Source organism: Leuciscus leuciscus (assembly GCF_965113295.1).
Source record: "Leuciscus leuciscus genome assembly, chromosome: 13".
In the NCBI taxonomy this organism is placed as follows: Eukaryota; Metazoa; Chordata; class Actinopteri; order Cypriniformes; family Leuciscidae; genus Leuciscus; species Leuciscus leuciscus.
In genome coordinates, this window is record NC_138737.1 from 18423745 (window position 1) to 18446062 (window position 22318).

General features: G+C 39.1%; 1 protein-coding gene across 1 annotated transcript in view; it reads right to left on the reverse strand.

The window, feature by feature from the left end:
- Positions 1-2974: 2974 nt before the first annotated feature.
- ipo11 (importin 11) overlaps positions 2975-22318 on the reverse strand; it is a 172381-nt gene continuing 153037 nt past the window's right edge. The window contains exon 30 of the mRNA XM_082187980.1: positions 2975-4092. Coding sequence (XP_082044106.1) covers positions 3928-4092 — 165 coding nt within the window. The 3' untranslated portion in view covers positions 2975-3927. The remainder of the gene's footprint in view (positions 4093-22318) is intronic.

A 22318-nucleotide genomic window follows, 5' to 3' on the forward strand; every position in this document is an offset into this window, starting at 1 on the left:
CCTCAGGGCTCAATTTTGGCCCCCGTTTTGTTCTTGTTATATATGCGTTATATATATTCCTTTGGGGGTCCATTTTACCAAGCATGAGGTGTCATTTCATTTTTATGCTGATGGCACCCAAATCTACCTTCTCTATGAAAAATGACAAAAGGCTTACGATCACTAGTTATGCATCTGATATTGGTTATCTTTAGTTTTTTTTAGTTTTTTTTATAAGAACAAAACTGAGGTCATCGTGGGCCTTCAGGCACCTCTGATTGTGATTTTGGGAGATCTGGACTCCTATGTAAAACCTTCTGTGAAAAATGTGGGTGGTGTCTTCGATTCTGCACTTACATTTGATAAACAGATCAATTCTGTAGTCCAATATTTTTTTTTCCAATTAAGATCGCTATCAAAAGCTAAGAGTTTCTTCTTTTTTGCAATTCTCTCTGTATAAAGTCGAATCAAATATAAATTGTCTTCAGATGATTCAAAATGCAGCGACCAGACTTCTGACTGGCACCCGGATATTTGATCATATCTCGCCAGTATTATGCTCTTAGCACTGGCTGCCGGTCTGTTACAGAATTGAGTTTAAAATTTTACTTTTTGTTTTTAAAGCTCTGACTGGATCGACTACTATATATCTCTGTGATCTTTTAAATCCAGATATATCCGTTAGATCTCTGAGGTCTTCAGAGCGAGATCTAGATTCAAGTTGAAGGGTGACTGTGCTTTTTCCAGTGTTGGGCCAAAACTGTTGAATAGTCTTCCAGTTTCTCTCAGATTAGAATTAAAAATCTCTCTTTTTGCCCAGGTCCCTAGAGTTTAAGGCTCCATTACTTATTTGTGTTTTGATACTCTCCTCCTCATTGCATTGCGGTTTAAATTATTGATATTCATTTTTATGTCTATTTTTTAGCATGGTTTTGTACAGCACAGTGTTCAACTACTGTTGTTTTTTTATTGTGCTTTTGATTTTGACTTATCATGAGTCAGTTGCTGTGAGAACCAAAACGGAAATGTTCAGAAATCATTTACTGGATATGTGTGAGTGAATGTACGCTGTCAGCTCCATATTCTGCTTTATTAAACAAAAAGGTTCAGCTGCCATGTTAGTTTTATGGGACATCAGTCAACAATATCCTTGTATGCATAAATGGATACACATCCAGACAGGCAATCTTAATAATTTGAATGAATTCGAGGTCCAAATGAAACTTTTTCTGGTCATAAATATACTGTTAATATAAGCATGCAATATTTTTCTTAAAAATGTTGGTTTATCTGAGAGTTATTTAGCTAGTTTTTGCATATTTCTGATTCAAATAATGGTGTAACAGTCCCAGTCCACGAATGGTGAACTTCTATTCTCCCAAAAGATTATCTCATAGTTTTCTAAAATAGCCATTTTTCTGTGCAATCAGGCGGTCAGTGAACAGACTGTGGGCGGCCCGTGGGTGAGTGAGCTTGAGACTAATAGTTTAGGACTTTGATGCCAGGCCTATTAAACGATGGAAGTGATCTAGCAAAGGGAGAGAGGGAGGGAGAGAGAGAGAGAGGGAGGGAGAGAGGGAGGGGGGTGGTTGAGAGTTTGCTTGAATTTCAGTAACCATTTTGCCTACAAAGCCACTTTATAAACACATCACACTTTAAAAGGTGCAGTATGTAATATTTGGGTGACAGTGGCTCACAATGGGTAGCACTGTCGCCTAACAAGGAGGTGTTCTAAGTTTGTTTGTTCTCCCTGTGTCTGCGTGGGTGTTCTCAGGGTGCTCCTGTTTCCCCCACAATCCAAAAACATGCAGTATAGGTGAATTGGATATGCTTAATGTCCATATGTTGGAATGCATGTGTGTGTGTGTGTGTGTGTGTGTGTGTGTGTGAGTCCCAAGCCATGTAATGGGGAGGCAACCTGGCAACCTACCCCGGAAAAATCACTTACAAGTAAATTCATGGACAGTTTCTCATGTAAAGCAGAAGATTGACCATAGAATCACCAAGAGTCGGATGCGACTGAAATGGTTAATGAAAGAATGTATGTAATATTGCTAGCTAGCGGTTGAAATTGGTACTGCAGTCCAAATTCAAAATATTGGGGAGTGTCATTTCCCAACCCCTCCTCATCAGATGCGGGTTGCCAGATTGAGGATACGCCAAAGGAACGAGCGCAATTGGCAATGGAATGCACCTTACCGTAACCGTAAGTTCATGAGTTGATTTATCTGCGTTTTAATATGCTTCTGGTCACAGAAATTTTTAGATGGATCTCTGACCCAGTTTTTTTTGCTGGTATACATGGCAGCAATGCACAGTGTTTTCTACCAACTTGTAACCCCGGGTGTCGAAATACTATTGGATAAATTGGCAGTGTGCAGAATCACACAGACAAAAACAGATATTCCGACACTGAACGCACATTTTAAAGTAGAATAAGTAGAATAAGTTTTTCAGAGAAACAAGTATGTGAACTTGGCATGTTTTCTAAACATCTAAACATATATGGTATTTTTATGCAAGGGTACAGTAAAAAAAATGACTGAAGTGAGTCTTCCCCCCCCCCACATAACTAGCACCACTTAAGACTTCCGCTTTAAAATCACGTAGTAACCAGACTTGCAAGAAACTTGGCAAATACGGAGGATGATATTGAGAGACGTAAATAATAACAGTAATTCAAGAAATGCCACATTTAATTGGACCTGATTCACACATCTTGCCACCAGGGACAGTTTCTGGTTATTACATCAGCACGAAAGTGTGGGCTTTCAAATGGTGGGAAAAGGGAGATCGTTGGAAGCTGCCAGGCCAAAACTACTTATACTATTTACTCAAGTGTGTTTAGTTTTGTTTTTGTGCTTTATTTCATTATAAGAGCTATTTTTAATAATACACTAAAAAGCTCAGCTCTGACTGTCCCTGATTGGCGTTAGGGTCATGCAGTCAGAAAATGTCCACCATTAGGATTTATACAAGCAAGCCAACAAAGTGAGATTTTTAGACTGTACTGAACTTTATTGAAGCTGCATCAATGAAAAAATAGGGCTCATATGTGAAAATAAAACTACAGAGCGAAATGTGCTACAATGTAACATATGCATGTCATTCCAGATGTGAGATACAATATCAGGTGTGTTAGTGGTGGATAAATAAGGCTTAAAGCATAAGGCTTTTTTTCAGACTCAAAAATCATTTCACAGTGACAGTCGTTCTTCTGTATGACTGTGCTTCTTAATATCCCATTTTCAACCAAAAACATTTCCATAAATGTATAAGCACGTATTGCGTGACCTTAAAAAATAAAGTAAGCTTGCTACGGCAGTAAGAATATTCACTCATACATTTGCACTGTACTTGTGATTTAAATAGACATTTGTTTAATTAAACTGATGTATTTGGTTATTCTGATCTCCTGTGAACCTCATATGAGAGGTGCAGTGTTGGAGCATTAGCAGCAATAGTTATGGGAAGTTTAACATTTACATCCATTCATTTACCATTATGTGTATCTGATATCAAAAATGTTAATGACTTTTCAGTAGTTCCTGATATACCGATCTAGGAGTAAACGTGATTGGGAAAAGCCACCCAAGGGGAAAAAAAAGTAATGTTGTCATGCAGTGTATTTTACATAAATACAAAAATTACAACTTTTTATATGAAGACTCAGTGTAAACACTGCTTGGGCCCTTTAAATGGCGCTTTCAAACACTTTTCCCATTACAAAAAGTTGATTCACAATATTTAATTCATTCTTTTTAAAGTGTCTCTTTTTCAGTCTAAGTAGATTTCTGCCCCGTCTCAAACTTTGAAAAAGGTGTGTTTGAGGAAGAAAAAGAAAGTGTGTGTTTAAAAAATATGGAAGCTCTTTTCTCTGGGGTATCATTAAAAGGTTGGCATCTCTGGTCTCAGGACTGGTTTTAACAGTCTGCTGTCGTCTTATCCTTACATGCCCTGGATAAACTCTTGCAACTGTCGCACAATCTCCGTATCCACCGTCTCCATAAGAGCCTGGAAGCTCTGGTCTCCCATCAACATCTGCTGAGCCTTCAGCTTCTCATAGACAAACTGCTGAAGAGAGACACTGTGCACAGGGTCCTCAAGAGCCAGCTATAGAGGAAGAAAAAGAAAAAAAACATAGTATGAGGATCAGGGTGGGAATTATGTAATTTTCGGGGCAAGGCCATTTGGCCTCCACCTTTTCTTTTTTTGGGGGGGCACCAAGGCACCAAGCGCCATTACATCCAGAAGGTATACACCCTCACACAACAATAGAAACAACATAAATGCCAATAAAAGCATTCAGAAACAACACAAATGCCAATAAAAGCATTCAAAATATTCATTCAGTCCTCTATATCATGTGAGAATGTGAGTTATTAATTATGATTATCAAAGTTTACATTCAATATAGGCTATAAACAAATTTTGTGTCAAACATGTTATAATTTGCCTATATATATACATACATATACATATATATATATATAACATAAATTGTAAGAATATGACTAATAGTAAAGACTAGTACTAATAAATAAACATTAGGCCTATGCTAAAGTTATTAAATAGCAGTCCCAAACTAGTTTTTGTTAATACAATGTTGGTATGAGCCACTACAGTCATTTAAAAATATAAAAAATAACACAAAGAAAAAATACACAATATTAACAATAACTGTTAATGAAACATGGAAACTGCTGGTAAATAGAATAGAATGAAAATCATACCTGCATTACTTTTATTTAGTGTAATTTACAACGTAACGGCGTTGCATGCTCGTAGTTTCTTTTGCACTTGATCAGTGAGGCGATACAGCGCGCGCGCGCGCCGTCGCATTTGCGCGTGCAATTGAAGAGTGTGCGCTACGAGTACAGGATAACGGCTGACAGGACAAGAAAGTCAGTTTTTCTGAGGTGAAAAACTTTATCTCAGCGTACACTTATGTCACTGCCTGGTAGTTCCTATTGTGCTGGGTTTTCTGAAGTAGTCATGATTCGCCTCTCATAACATATGCTCTAAACACGCACGCAGAGTGGAAAAGGAGGCGCGGGGAGCAAGGATCACAGCGCAATTTTTTTTTATATCGCCCAGCCCTACACTGCACCTGCGCGAATCCACAAACTAATTGAAGTTCAGAGACTACTTGGGTGGCTCGCTGTAATTCAAAGCAAGCCCACTATGCCGCACTGGTGCTTTATACATGGAACTTGGACAGGGCCAGGGCACACAGGCCACTGTGGCCGTACGATGATTTTTTTTTCACGGGGCATGAAGGCCAAAGTGTAGGGCAACGGCGGCCATGGCCGCGTGGCCGCGGTATAATTCCCACCCTGATGAGGATAGCAAATGAACTCTGGTGCCCCATTACTTTAATTTTTTTCTTAAAGAGGCCATATTATGCCCTTTTACAAAGTCTTGATTTTGTTTTTGGGGTCTACTGGAATAGGTTTTCATACTTGAATGTTAGAAAACACTTTTTCACATATTTTGCATTATTGCAGCACCTCTTTTCACAGTCTGTCAGTAATGCTCGGTTTAGTTCCAGTCTCTCTGAAGCCCCTTTTTCTGAAAAGCGCAATGTGCTCTGATTGGTCGGCTGGACCAGTATGTTGCGATTGGTCAACCGATTCAATTCAATTAAATTATTCAATTAAATGACAGAGATGTCACGGCCCTTACCATAATCACAAATTTCAAGTTACTACAATTTTTTTTGCGCATGCCTTGGGCGGGAATTATTTAAAAAAGGGAACAGTGTGACGTGTACGTTCCTGGAAGAAAACTTGAGACGGCAATCAAGGTGTTTCAGAAACATTGCTTACTGTGCTTACAAAGTATTTCTTACTTTTTAATTTAAGCTAAATGATTAAACCCAGTTAATTTTTATAATATCTTCCTTTTAATGTATGAGAAATAAGTTTAGCAGTAGCTATAAAACAATAGTTTGTCCCAAATCTATGCTGTGCGACAGCTTAACTTAGAAAATTACATTAAAGTCGGCATGAAACGGAAGTTGAGATTGTCATTTTTTTCCCTGTTGTGACGTATATCCGAGTGAAACGGCTTCTGAAATTAGAAAAAAAATGTAGGGCGGGGCTTGATTTCGTCCTTCGGGAATTGATTGGATCGTTGGAGGTGGGGCGTTGCAAACAAAATGGAGGCAGATTTGAATGCCAGTTTACATTCAGTTGTGGAGGATTTCTCTCCACCGGACTCCCCACCGTTACTCTCCCATGAAGGATTTTTTTATTGAGGAGCCCGGCGACGAGAACGAGGACGAGCAGCTACATTTTCAGGCAGGAATCAGCCCATATTTAACGTTATATGAGCCTTCCGCGAACCAAGATGAGTCAAGTCAAGTTATCAGTCAAGTTCACCATCGAGAGCATCTCGACGTGTCCGATAAGTAAATAACTAGATTTAGATAAGATAGATAGCCTACCATTCGGACTCTTCGAGATGCTCTCGAGGGTGAACTTGACTGATAACTTGACTTGACTCAAAACGCTCAAAACGAGACAGACACCGATAGCCGCACCCTCATCGGCTCTGGCCGCACCCTTTCGCCATGGCACGTGACCGAAAGAGAAGAGAGGTCGTTTCGAGGGGGGAGGGAAGGGTAATGTATTTGATTAAAGATTATAAGGGTAAATTAACTTTTTAAAAAATAATGAAGTGCACAGATAAATCATTTATAATAAACACTACAATATTACATATAAAAAGAAGATTTGACAAATTTGATTTCATGCCGACTTTAAATATAAATTAATACAAATAAATAAATAAAAACACAAACCAGGGTTTTAATGTATTTAGATACATCCCAATTTTGGTAACGCAGGGTTAAAAAAAAAAAAAAAATCACTAACATCATAAAATAAACACAACAATTTATGTTTTATTTAATAAAAAATATTTAGTTTTAGGCCTTATTTTAAACTTGGAACAACAAGCACTAGCTCACACTTCATAAAGTCATACAGAATGTGTGTTATGGGATGCCAGTGTAATATATATATATATATTCTAGAGAACTAGGCTTTCAGAATAAGTCCATTGCAGAGTTAGTTTATAAGTGAGAATGGATTACTTCAATATAAGGATATGGAACTGCAGTGAAATAAAACACTTAAAGCTGTCACAAAGAAGGGATCATACAAAGATAAAAATATATGAAATACAATATACAGCATTAGAATGATGGATCATATAATAAAATGTCTAAAAGTTTGAAAAAACGAAGTAAAATGACAACAACAAAAACAAATGCTAAAAAAACTAATGAAAACCTGAAACAAAAGTATTTTTAAGGTCAAGGCGTTGTAACGACTGAGACAAATCAGACACAATTATTTGGTATATGTACCAAAAAATCTTTAAACTTCACTCTGGGATCTGTGGTCCCATCCCCCCAAAAAGGGCAAGAAAGTCCTAGTTACCATGACCACGATCAGATAAGTTGGTTTTATTGGTGTTAAAAGAATGTGGCCACATGCTCAAGAGAGAGACAATGGGAAGACAGAAACAATCTTTAATACAGACTTTGCTGCATTAATCATAGACGAACTGATCTATAAATGAACATGCATCCCAGAAACTGTGTGAATGATTTACTGTCTTGTGTACTATTATGTATATACTATGGTATGTATTTTATTATACAACCAACCAACGGTCAATGTAACCTCACCTGTATCATGTCTCCTATCTAATTAATCCTCATTTAATGACTCACACTTTGATGTACATCACCTTCTCTTAGAATGCAGTGTGGGTGTGTTATATCTATCTGAGCATTAATGAACAGAAAAAAGGTAAGGCAGATGTCTAAACACACTTGAGATAGCGTCATAAATCCTCCCCACAGAGGAAACTCCCGCTCAGAAATTCCCCCTTTCTTATTGGTTGAGCCAGCCCTGCAAGGCGTGACCTTTGTCAAGCTTTAAAGGGCCTCTTCACTAGCCCTTCCCTCTCTTCTCTTCTGGCCTCAACTGCTGTTTCTTCAAGTTGATACTGTTGATACAGCCCCAAAAGACACGACTGGTCGTTCATGAGAAGGGCCAGCACGTTCTTTTGGAAGCTCCCGTGGCGGCCGTGTTTGTGAGGTGTGAGGGGCCCACGGAGATTGCCTCGGCGGGGAAGCCCTCACGGTAATCCTCAGATCACCCTGGCTAAGCGCCGAAGTAGGCCTATTCTGTGGTGCAGAATAGACACTAGATCGGGGCATAGGCGAGGGGACTGCACCTGCCTTGAGGTAAGTGAGTCTCGATTTTAACGCGGCCATAGTCATATTCCCGTAATGGGAACATGAACTATTCACAAAAGCTGCCTCAGCGTGCTGAATGCCCAAACACGAATTGCATTTATTGTGGCAGTCTGCTGGCGCCAGGGAACGACCGCATCCAGAAACGCACAGGCCTGAAAAGGACACAATGTCACGCCTGTGTTGCTCTTTTGTGAAGAAAAAAGAAAAAAGACTCTTTCCACTAACTCTCAAAGTGCTGAGGAACCCAGGGAATGGCCGCTGTGTACACCGAGGGAAACGCCCCCCGAACCGACACAAGCTCTTAGAAAGGCTAAAAGAGAAAGAGAAATGCACAAGCTCAAGTTGTTGAACATAGAAATGTTCGCGGCCACTCGCTGCACGCGCCGTCACACCTACACCATTTAGAGAGTCTTCAACACTCAGTAGCAGTCCGTAGAGTTCAGATATGAACAGGAAGCTTTGAAGTGAAAGACAATGTGTGCGTGCGCCCGCTTCCTGTTTATTCCCGCGCTGCGGGGCGCGTGATGCGATTCACGCATGCCAATGGTCATTGGCTCATTCTGAAGACACTCAAAGATGATAGGGCTCCCTGAAGTGATCCGAATTACATTGTCACGTTGACATTATGTCGAACGTGAGCGACTAAAAGGGAACTGTACAAAAATCACAGAGGAAATTAAAAACAGCTGACTTCATGTTGCGTTTAGGACTTCGCCCCAAGATACTTTTTTATAGGTATTGGGACGTCACATGTATATACCGAATTTCGTAAGCGTCCGTGAAACGTAGTGGGAGGGGCAATTCGTTGAAATTTTATAGGTGGCGATATCGAGCCATTTTGCCACACCTAATTCTGAACCCATATCAAGATGTACATTTTCGCCAGCATGTTTAGGCCCTCAAAAATGTGATTCATTTCGAAGAAGCGGAATAATAATAAACGGAGCAATTCCAAGAGCAATTCTCTTCAAAGAGGAACATAAATAAATGTGTTTAAATTATTAATGTAAGATTTGTGGATATAAAGAAATACAAGTGCAAAACCTTGTCAATGCTGGAACATGATCCTAAGAATTGTTTTCTGTTCTCCCTTTTAATAAGTCAAATCTACTTGACATCTATATCTGTTCAGCACATTTGTTGGTGACAGAGACATTGAGATGTCTGCAGACAATTGTGAAGGAATTTTCTTGGTGTAAAAGAAAAGGCATTGATCTGAGTTTAATCAAATGTGACTTAACTCCTGAAGACAGAAATGAAAATACAAGACATCGATTCCCTCTCAGTATTTATATGCTAATCACTGCTGTGGCCGACTGTGCTAAAACAAAGGGCTGACGTCCCCATCCTCATTAAGATGAATTCATTAATTGACTTTGGATTCCATTGCGTAGACAAAGAAGTGTCACACTCTCTTTCTGTCATACACAGGAAAACAATACATTATTAGGATTTATTGATAAAATTACTCAAATTAACTATCTATAGGAATATTTTAAAATACTTGTATATTTTTAGGGGTATTTAGTCAAGCTGAGAGAGAGAGAGAGAGAGAGAGAAAGAGAGAGAGAGAGAGAGAGAAAGAGAGAGAGAGAGAGAGAGAGAGAGAGAGAGAGAGAGAGAGAGAGAGAGAGAGAGAGAGAGAGAGAGAGAGAGAGAGAGAGAGAGAGAGAGAGAGAGAGAGAGAGAGAAATTAAAATTAGCATCGCTGCATATATATTAATTTGATGTTTTAAGCTCTATTACGCATCAAATGACCGGAAAACTCTAATTAAATGTAACATTTAGGGAAGTCTATTTAGGATGGTGTAATTTCAACCCTCTCTTTGACACATGCTGATTGATGTATTGGCACTTGATGCTTTCAGTAAACCTCAACAGCAATGTTATAGTTGTAAATATTGCATAAACATCGCATTAATACATTATACGTTTATTTAAAAAAACATTAAGATGTGTCATGGAGCGTACATCTGTCAATGTGATGAGCATTAACAATGCCAGCTGTGATCTTTGGTGATTATACTTATAATTCACACTAAATTAACTCTGGCAGCTACATTTTATGAAAAATAAAAGAGGAACAAAAAGTAATTTTCCGCAGTACTTTTGGATTTAATGATTTCAAATGCCACCATCTGCAAATTGTAATATCCTCCAAAAAGGTTAAATATGACAAATGTCTAACACAGAGTCTCTCTCTCCACATAATATTGGTGTAAAACACAAGACTCAACATTTACCCTCCCTGAGACATTTGCACAGAAAGCTTTGCCCCAGTGCTTACATCTTCCCCTGAGATGTTTGATCACTGATTCATCTGATTCCCAACCATCAGATCAGAAGTGTCATTCTCATTTGTGCCCCCAATAATTTTGTAGGATTCTTTTTTCACGATTCTGACAACATGCAGGATGTGGAAGCAAAGAACCTTGTGTCTGTGAAGTTTGCAGCTCAACGTTTGATTAAAAGGGTAAAAGTGATGGTTATTTTCCCCACACTCGTAGTCACGGCTTGATTAACAGTTTAATAGTTGAGCCCAAGCATCCGTTGCCAAATCGAAAATGTCACTTTAGAACTAGCAACAAGAAAAATAGCCTGCTTCAGTAAATAGTATTACTGAATAGAGTATTATGAGAGAGCGCGTGTGATTACCTGCATCTGGTATAGCTTTCTTTCTCTAGGTCAAGTAATAATTTTGTAAAAAATGATAAATAAATTTGCCATGCCAGTGTGCACTGATAATTTAATGCACTAACAATATTTTTGTAGTAGCATCCTTTCAATGGTTAAGGGGATTTAACATGACAGGCGTCAGCCCTGGTCAATGCATTGTTCTCTATGAAGTGAAGCGTCAGATTCAGCGTAACCCCGCGCCACGCCGCTTTTCAGTTTAGCCTCGCTCAAGAGGGTGTGAAAAGTTCAAATCCTTGTTTCAGTCAATCAGCATTTTTTAATTGACTGATGTAACCTGCATTGAAGTCGCTGAAAGATCCCCACCACTAACTTCAAGTGTCTTGGAAAAGTTGCCACAGTTTTTCTGGATTTAGTCTCAGTTTTTTCTGTTTCTTTGTGCAATCCCAGAAAGATTCGATGATGATGTGACCAGATCTCTGTGTCGATATAATTATAATAATCTCAATGGATTATTTCAATTAATGGCAAAAGGAATGTTTGGAAATGATTTAGGGTGAAAATACTAATGTGCCTAAGACTTTTGCGAAGTGCTGTAAAAGTAATATACAGTATATATAAATATATATATATATATATATATATATATACACACACACACAGTGGGGAGAACAAGTATTTGATACACTGCCGATTTTGCCGGTTTTCACACTTACAAAGCATGTAGAAGTCTGTCATTTTTATCATAGGTACTCTTCAACTGTGAGTGACGGAATCTAAAACAAAAATCCAGAAAATCACATTGTATGATTTTTAAGTAATTAATTTGCATTTTATTGCATGACATAAGTATTTGATACATCAGAAAAGCAGAACTTCATATTTGGTACAGAAACCTTTGTTTGCAATTACAGAGATCATACGTTTCCTGTAGTTCTTGAGCAGGTTTGCACACAGTGCAGCAGGGATTTTGGCCCACTCCTCCATACAGACCTTCTCCAGATACTTCAAGTTTCGGGGCTGCCCCTGGGCAATACGGACTTTCAGCTCCCTCCAAAGATTTTCTACTGGGTTCAGGCCTGGAGACTGGCTAGGCCACTCCAGGACCTTGAGATGCTTCTTACGGAGCCACTCCTTAAGGCCAATTTATACTTCTGCGTCGAGTGTACGCCGTGGTGTACGTCGTAGGCTACGCACGTAGGCGACGGCGTCGTGAGCGTTTATACTTCTGCGAATGTCTGTGTTGCTCTGCAGTTACACCGCCGAAACGCTAGTTGGCGCGGGTGGGTTTTAATGTTCCACTGTGTTTACATTCCTCGCGGCTGTTTTGAGTTTAGGTTTCTACGAGCAATGGCGACTGAAGGAGTCATACAGATGGCTGTATTTCCGCACTTCTTCAAGCAATCTCTCGGTCACTTGGTCTATTTCCATGGCTCTTCAATGATCTTCGGAATTTAAAAATGGCGGGCGGGCGGGCGGTGCAGAGTGCAGAAGATGATTCCGGAAATGCGTAGGAGGAAACGCGATGCTATCCAGCCGACCAATCACAGATCTTGCGGTCCGCGTCGCCGCGACGCGTAGTTACATTTTTGAGGAGGTGCGCGTCAGGGTACGGCGAAGGGTACGCGCACCCAACGCAGAAGTATAAATTGGCCTTTAGTTGCCCTGGCTGTGTGTTTCGGGTCGTTGTCATGCTGAAAGACCCAGCCACGACCCATCTTCAATGTTCTTACTGAGGGAAGGAGGTTGTTGGCCAAGATCTCACTATACATGGCCTCATCCATCCTCCCCTCAATACGGTGCAGTCGTCCTGTCCCCTTTGCAGAAAAGTATCCCCAAAGAATGATGTTTCGACCTCCATGCTTCACGGTTGGGATGGTTTTCTTGGGGTTGTACTCATCCTCCTCCTTCCTCCAAACACGGCGAGTGGAGTTTAGACCAAAAAGCTCTATTTTTGTCTCATCAGACCACATGACCTTCTCCCATTCCTCCTCTGGATCATCCAGATGGTCATTGGCAAACTTCAGACGGGCCTGGACATGCGCTGGCTTGAGCAGGGGGACCTTGCGTGCGCTGCAGGATTTTAATCCATGACGGCGTAGTGTGTTAATGGTTTTCTTTGAGACTGTGGTCCCAGCTCTCTTCAGGTCATTGACCAGGTCCTGCCGTGTAGTTCTGGGGTGATCCCTCATCTTCCTCATGATCATTGATATCCCACGAGGTGAGATCTTGCATGGTGCCCCAGACCAAGGGAGATTGACCGTCATCTTGAACTTCTTCCATTTTCTAATAATTGCGCCAACAGTTGTTGCCTTCTCACCAAGCTACTTGCCTATTGTCCTGTAGCCTATCCCAGCCTTGTGTAGGTCTACAATTTTATCCCTGATGTCCTTACACAGCTCTCTGGTCTTGGCCATTGTGGAGAGGTTGGAGTCTGTTTGATTGAGTGTGTGGACAGGTGTCTTTTATACAGTAATGAGTTCAAACAGGTGCAGTTAATACAGGTAATGAGTGGAGAACAGGAGGGCTTCTTAAAGAAAAACTAACAGGTCTGTGAGAGCCGGAATTCTTACTGGTTGGTAGGTGATCAAATACTTATGTCATGCAATAAAATGCAAATTAATTATTTTAAAATCATACAATGTGATTTTCTGGATTTTTGTTCTCTCACAGTAAGTGTACCTATGATAAAAATGACAGACCTCTACATGCTTTGTAAGTAGGAAAACCTGGTAGGAAAATCGACAGTGTATCAAATACTTGTTCTCCCCACTGTATGTATGTGTATATATATTAGGGATGTCCCGATCCGATCCACGGCATCGGTATCGTGCCGATACTGGCCCAAAACGCTAGATCGGATATCGGAGGGGAGAAAAAAAATTATCCGATACCTATGATCCGATACCCATTAGGGGTGGAACGGTGCGTATTCGTACTGAACGTACGTTCGGTGCATGGATTTACACAGAGAATACACGGTATAAAAATAAATAAAACTCGCGTGCACATTAATTATTGTAATACGGAACTAACTGTTAGATACGCGCATATGCGGGTTCTTATAGGGACACCTAATCTGTAGCCCCGCCTTAGCTCTGAACGCGCGTCTATATATCGCTTCAAACGTTCACTTTATCATTATGCGCGCGCGGCGCGTCCTATTCGCTTTGGACGCGCGAATGGATTCAAACTGTTCAAGCATCGAACTAGACGCGATAGACACGAATTTGACGTTCTATTCGCGTTTGGTGTGAACGCAGCAAAATGAACAGGCTGCGATGTCAAGATTGCAATGCTGGTGTGTGTGTGTGTGTGTGTCAGAGAGAGAGAGGCACGGGCGCGATCGAACAGTGGAAACATAAAAACATACTCCGTCATTTTCATACAGGACATCATTAAAACTGCAAAAAGTGTTTAGCCTACTTATATTTGTGTAAAACACAACATTGTGCTTTTGTCAAACTGTAAACTCTTGTCAAACTGACTGTCACCCAAAATCACACACACACACACACACACACACACACACACACACACACACACACACACACACACACACACACACACACACACACACACACACACACACACACACACACACACACACACACACACACACACACACACACACACACACACACAGTTTAAAAGCAAAAATGATCTCATCTTTTGGACATTCATCATATTGCATTGGTTTTCATTTCTTGTCCTAAAACAGCACAAATCTGTTTATTTTTAAGTTAATAATAATAATAATAATAATGCATAAGTTTTATATAGCGCTTTTCAAGGAACGCAAAGACGCTTTACAAAAGAAACAAACAAACAAAAACAAACAAAAAATGAGAGTGCTACTGTAGATTGTAGGCGAGCTGAAACAGGTGAGTTTTGAGCAGGTTTTTGTAGGTGGTCAGTGAGTCCGAGTTTCTGATGTGGATGGGGAGTGAGTTCCAAAGGGTGGGGGCAGCGATGGCAAAGGCTCGATCTACATTGTTACAATGTTACAACATTGCATTGTTACATTGTTACAACATTGCTACGAGTTACACATTCTACATTGAATAAAACAGAAAATCAAATCATGTTTTTAATGGTAGTATTATTTTATACAGAAATAAGTTATTTATAATTCAGATGAGAATAAAGTTAAAGTTAATTACAATTTTTAGGAAACAAATATATTGATCTGAAATATAGCAAATTAATTTTAAATTCATTCAGGTGACCAAACATATCTCAAGGTCTTTTGAATAAAGGGTGGCAGTCTTTCATTATCAACTGTTGTTGTGGACTATATGGAGAAGTATTTGTTCTCCATTTGAGTGAGATGTTTTTATGTGGCTAATTGTGCAAAGTGCTTCCATATATTTTCCATATATTAGTAATATTAGTTCAAGAATAAAATAAAAATATCGGATTGATATCGGTATCGGCAAATAGCCAAAGCTGCGGCATCGGTATCGGAAGTGAAAAAGTGGTATCGGGACATCCCTAATATATATATATATATGTGTGTGTGTGTGTGTGTGTGTGTGTGTGTGTGTGTGTGTGTGTATGTATGTATTAGGGCTGGGTATCGATTCAGATGTTACAATTCGATTCGATTTCGATTCGCAAGCTCTAATTCGATTCGATTTCGATTCTCGATTCGATTTTCGATTCGATTTTTCCAATTTCGATTCTAAATTAATTTCGATTCGACTCACTCAATGCATATTAAATACAAATCCTATATTTATTAAAAAAAGAAAAAGAAAAGAAAAAAAAGTGAACAAGTTTTCAAGTGTTTAATTAATAAAAAGAAATTAAGAGCTACAAACCTGTATATTAAACTCTTTTTATTTTAGGTACACTTGGGTACATTAAAACAGAACCCAACTCTATATTTCAAATGCATACAATGAATAGACAGGATTTTGATGCAAGATGAAAAATTGATGCTGAAAATTGGACAAGTCAGAACAGTCTGTCTTGATCAAACAGGTTAACAATCCTCACATAAACCCACATATAAAAACGTTGCATATAATATAATATGTGCCCTTCCTGTCTAACAGCTAGGCCATACAGAAATTGAATAAAATTATCAAACAGTCTGTGTTGCATTAATTATAAATTATATATTGACTAATCAAAGTTACAAAAGTTCTTTATTCAAGAGCAGTGAGTGTTTTTCTCTGTTCTCTTTGTTCTTTGATTAACTTAAATGACAGAGATAATTAGTGGCTACAGTGTACTGTCCCTTTAAGACCAGCCGCTGTTGACAGAGACGCGGAACTCACACGCGGACTCATTCTCTCACGAGGCACAACTCTTCACGTTCGTCATAAGACTGCTCTTATGTTATAAAGATACTCGACAAAAATACATTTTGGCATAATTGTGTGTGTTCTTCGTTCAAGCGCGAAAGATAATTCTATTCTGTGCTGTCTTGTGCGCACGCACGATATCATCGCAAGTTTTTCTGTCACAGTCACGACAGCATTTTGGCAGCATTTTGGTCATATAGCCTAATTGCGTATAGGCTTGTCATAGCGATTGCGATATGATTAAACGTGCAGCACTAATTGAGGTTATTTTATGATTTAGATAAAACTACCATAAAATCTCACAGCATTAGCTATAAAATTTAGTTTGCAAGCCTATGAACAGTGGAGGAAAACTAATACATAAAGATGGAAAAAAATCGATTCTTGGCGTTTGAGAATCGATTTTGAATCGACCACATTTTAAAAAACGATTAATCGAAAAATCGATTTTTTTGCCCAGCCCTAGTATGTATGTATGTATATATATATATATATATATATATAGTAAGAAATTGTAGTCTGCCTCGACCCAGATTCCACTCCAAAATATATTTTAGAATGAGCTCATCCCCAAAATGGCATAATTATCATAGAGATGAAAGAAAGTCAAGTTATATTGTTTCTTCACCATTTGGGTTGATCACATCCTGAACAAATGGTAGTCAATTGTAGAATGGGACTGGGTGTGGGACACAGAGAACTTTCTCAGACAATGGGGTGTCACAACTTCATTAACATACAGACCACAGCTGTTGCAACAAGATCAACTTAATTTACATTAAGAACAGGATAAAAGGTTTAAGATTTGGATGTTCTGTGTTGATTCTGACGCCGGTGAACCCAAGGTGCTTCGTGTACCTTGCCACTGCTATGCTGTAATAAACTTCATTTTTGAGATCTTCGACGTCCACATCATTTTTTCTTACATTGGCGAGCCACCCATCAAGGAATTTCCAACAAAAAGTGAGGAAAGGTAAGAGAATAGTGTTTTCTTTCATTTATGCTGTTTTTTGTCAGGAAACCCACTCGTTTTAAAAAATCTAGAAAGGACAGAAGAGAATTTGGTTTATTACAATTTTGTTTAAGAATCTAACGTAACTGAATCAGCCCGAAACAGTGTGGTAGCAGAGTTGTATTGGAATTGTTGTTTCTAAAGTAACTGAAACAAAGTGCTTAAGTGTAAAGTTACTAGAGTAACTGAAACTTGGTGTTGGTTTCTAATAATTCTGTTAAGATTCTAAAGTAATTGAATCAACCCGAAGTAGTGTGGTGGCAGAGTTATATTAGATTGGTTGTTTCTAAAGTAACTGAAACAAATGTGTATGTTTCTAACATACTTGAAACTGATTGTGAAAGTTGTTATAGTTCTGAGGAAATTTTAAACTAACTAAATAGACCCGACGCAGTGTGGTCACAGAATTATTTCACAACTATTGTGTGTTATAGGAGGAGTTGTTAAGCCTATTCCGTACAATTTTGTTTAAGATTCTAACGGAACTGAATCAGCCCGAAACAGTGTGGTGGCAGAGTTGTATTGGAATTGTTGTTTCTAAAGTAACTGAAACAAAGTGCTTAAGTGTAAAGTTTCTAAAGTAACTGAAACTTGGTGTTGGTCTCTTATAATTCTGTTAAGATTCTAAAGTAATTGAATCAATCCGAAGTAGTGTGGTGGCAAAGTTATATTAGATTGGTTGTTTCTAAAGTAGTTCTGAGGAAATTGGTTTTTTCTAAAGTAGTTCTGAGGAAATTCTAAAGTAACTGAATACACCGGATGCAGTGTGGTCAAAGAATTATTTCACAACTATTGTGTGTTATAGTGTAGGCTAGTGAGTCAAAAGCGCCGTGACTCTGTGAAGTTTAAAACAAGAACCCGAAGCAGTGTGGTTTTGGCAATCTAAAAATAAAATCACATTGTATGATTTTTAAATAAATAATTTGCATTTTATTGCATGACATAAGTATTTGATCACCTACCAACCAGTAAGAATTCCGGCTCTCACAGACCTGTTAGTTTTTCTTTAAGAAGCCCTCCTGTTCTCCACTCATTACCTGTATTAAAGTCCCTGTAAAGGCAATTCTAAAAAAAAATTCTAAACACATTAGAGATGTTAGAAATGTTTTGCTAAAACATATTACAAAGACTGTGAACTGTGAAGTACTGAATTGTGGAGTTAGACCGTTAAACAGTTTTTCACCATTGCTGTTTTCCGGATTTTTTGGGCGGGGCTAAAACGGGGGCTCGATGACGCACTGAAGCCCCTGAGCTCCTGGACACGCCCCTACTTGATGACGCACTGGAGCCCCTGACGCTGTCCCCTCCCCTAACAATATAAATAGAGCACATTCACATCAGTTTGCCGATCGCGAGTTACTGTCAGTACTGTTAGTTACTACCATAGATATCATATAAAGGCTTTATATGATATCTATGGTTACTACAGCCTACAGTTTGCTAGCTAGCTATGCCTCATCACGGAAATGCATGTAACCTGGATGCGATCACGTACAAAACAGATCAGTGTCCTTATTTAAATTTCCGAAAAACTAACGTATCACATCAACAAGAGGTGGATTAATTTTGTGAAGAGCCACCTTGATGGAGAGCTGAGGATCACCGCCAAAACCTGCCTCTGTAGTGATCATTTTACACGGGATAGTTTTATAAACTTTCGTCGGAGACAACTGGGATTCACTGATAATCCGCTGTTACTGGTGAATGGGTCCGAGCCGACTATCTCTCGCCTCGGCCTTCATCCTCCCGTCGCGCCGACAACTGGTGCCATCGTTGGCAGTGCGTGCCCACCAATGAGTGTAAGTTGCCTTGTGTGCTTATGTTATAATTATAGTAGGTAGTCCAGGCTCGAACATGCATGGCTTTGTAAAAACAATTAAGCTGCTAGGAGCATCCATTCCGGCTGTAGCGGTGACAGAAAGTTGAGTGTGGCGACGGCAGCTTTCCCGCGAGTGGGCGTGGTTTCAGCGCAGCCAGCGGACACGCCCCCAGCGTTTGAGAGCAGAGACTCCTGCTAATTTTTTCAAGATTTTGATAGCTTATTTTATGTACTTGCCGGCTTTTTTTTTCATTCAAATTTGACTGGGTGGCTAATAACACATTTTTCTGTGGTGTGACAAACTCAGAACACATACTTAATTTTGACTTTACAGGGACTTTAACTGCACCTGTTTGAACTCGTTGCCTGTATACAAGACACCTGTCCACACACTCAATCAAACAGACTCCAACCTCTCCACAATGGCCAAGACCAGAGAGCTGTGTAAGGACATCAGGGATAAAATTGTAGACCTGCACAAGGCTGGGATAGGCTACAGGACAATAGGCAAGCAGCTTGGTGAGAAGGCAACAACAGTTGGTGCAATTATTAGAAAATGGAAGAAGTTCAAGATGACGGTCAATCTCCCTCGGTCTGGGGCACCATGCAAGATCTCAACTCGTGGGATATCAATGATCATGAGGAAGATGAGGGATCAGAGCCCAGAACTACACGGCAGGACCTGGTCAATGACCTGAAGAGAGCTGGGACCACAGTCTCAAAGAAAACCATTAGTAACACACCATGCCGTCATGGATTAAAATCCTGCAGCGCACGCAAGGTCCCCCTGCTCAAGCCAGCGCATGTCAAGGCCCGTCTTAAGTTTGCCAATGACCATTTGGATGATCCAGAGGAGTCATGGGAGAAAGTCATGTGGTCAGATGAGACCAAAATAGAACTTTTTGGTCATAATTCCACTAAACGTGTTTGGAGGAAGAAGAATGATGAGTACCATCCCAAGAACACCATCCCTACTGTGAAGCATGGGGGTGGTAGCATCATGCTTTGGGGGTGTTTTTCTGCACATGGGACAGGGCGACTGCACTGTATTAAGGAGAGAATGACCGGGGCCATGTATTGCGAGATTTTGGGGAACAACCTCCTTCCCTCAGTTAGAGCATTGAAGATGGGTCGAGGCTGGGTCTTCCAACATGACAATGACCTGAAGCACTCAGCCAGGATAACCAAGAAGTGGCTCTGTAAGAAGCATATCAAGGTTCTGGCGTGGCCTAGCCAGTCTCCAGACCTAAACCCAATAGAGAATCTTTGGAGGGAGCTCAAACTCCGTGTCTCTCAGCGACAGCCCAGAAACCTGACTGATCTAGAGAAGATCTGTGTGGAGGAGTGGGCCAAAATCCCTCCTGCAGTGTGTGCAAACCTGGTGAAAAACTACAGGAAACGTTTGACCTCTGTAATTGCAAACAAAGGCTACTGTACCATATTATTAACATTGATTTTCTCAGGTGTTCAAATACTTATTTGCAGCTGTATCATACAAATAAATAGTTAAAAAATCATACATTGTGATTTCTGGATTATTTTTTTTTTGATTATGTCTCTCACAGTGGACATGCACCTACGATGACAATTTCAGACCTCTCCATGATTTTTAAGTGGGAGAACTTGCAAAATAGCAGGGTGTCCAAATACTTATTTTCCTCACTGTATATATATATATATATATATATATATATATATATATATATATATATATATATATATATATATATATATATATATATATATATATATATATAAAATTAAAAAAGAAAGAAAAGGTGTCTCAGAAAACAATGATATAATATTTCCCCATGTTTAAACCTAATGGACTGTGTGAGCTCTTGACATATTTAGTCCAGAGGGATTTAGCCTTAATAGCATCTTATTTTTCTTCCCAAGTGAATTTACAAGTCATAATGGATTGATTTCACAGAGAACTGCATTGACACTGCTGGCAATACACACAGTAATATACACTAAACAAACTATAACCCAATTACACCAGATGACATTTTAACATTTCAGAGTCAGACTCACGATGCAACATGCTGAATGAATCACAGTGTTTTAAAACCAAGGCTCTTCTGAGGAGTTTAAAGGTACACTCTAAGGACTCAATGTAGCATCTTATAGTATTATTATTATATTACTAATATTATATTACCACTTAGATAAATATTATTATACCGTTCAAAAGTTTGGGGTCTGTAAGAATTTTTTATGTTTTTAAAAGAAGTCTCTTATGCTCACCAAGACTGCATTTATAACAGAAATATTGCACTGATCTATATAAATTACTGGATTGCTCATGACGCCATAAAAAATGAAGCCACCATGCTGCCATATTGGTATTCCCAAGTATACCCTCACATTATTTTGAATTGATAGGAAATCATCTGATTTTAATGAGAAAACATTACCTAACGAGTCAGTGTTTTTATAAGTCTCCCTCTACATTCTTACAACGCAAACGTTCTAGACATTTAAAAAGTTATTTGTTCAAATCGGAGATTTTCACTGCTTTTTAAAAGCTATGTTCATCTTCGTTACAGTAGCGAATATCAAATCAGCTGATGGGTGAAACACCTCAGCATTTGTATTTCAAATGTCAAAATGATTCTTCTGATATCTGAATACAGATTTATGCTTTGTCAGGTATGCACATTCAACTTAATTCGTTATGCACAGTTATTCACTTATGCAAATATGCCGTGTGTGGGGTAAAACGTCCACCTTGCCACCTCATACATTTATACGATTTTTAAACAAAATAAACCACTTTTAAGAATTATTTTTACTCAAAATATGTTGCTCCATAAATGTTCAATACAAACATACTGTATATATTTTTTTCACAATCATTCACTTCGAGAGTAGTGAAAAGCACATTTTTGTTAGGGTGTTTCTTTAGCCCCGTTGTACCCTGTTTATTAGAAAAAGAAAGAAGAAAAACTATATTGCTGGTAATGTAAAAATAGCTAAAATACTAACCCATGACCAGGGGAAAGGTGCATCATGCGGTGCCTTTTAAGGAACGGCCTTATAGTTACAGTATCAAAGTTGAAACATAGGAATCAATAGATAAATGGTGCTGCTTGTGACCTTGGTAGTCAAACAAAATTGTACATAGACTAAATCAGATCTCTCCAGTGATCCGATGTAACCTTGATGCTTTCCTTGGAGCACAATCAATACGTCTATCAATTGCAACTGGACAGCTTCAAAAAATGTAAAAATAAAATGTGGTTTTAAATTCCACCACTCACTCCAAGCAGCATTCATGAGCT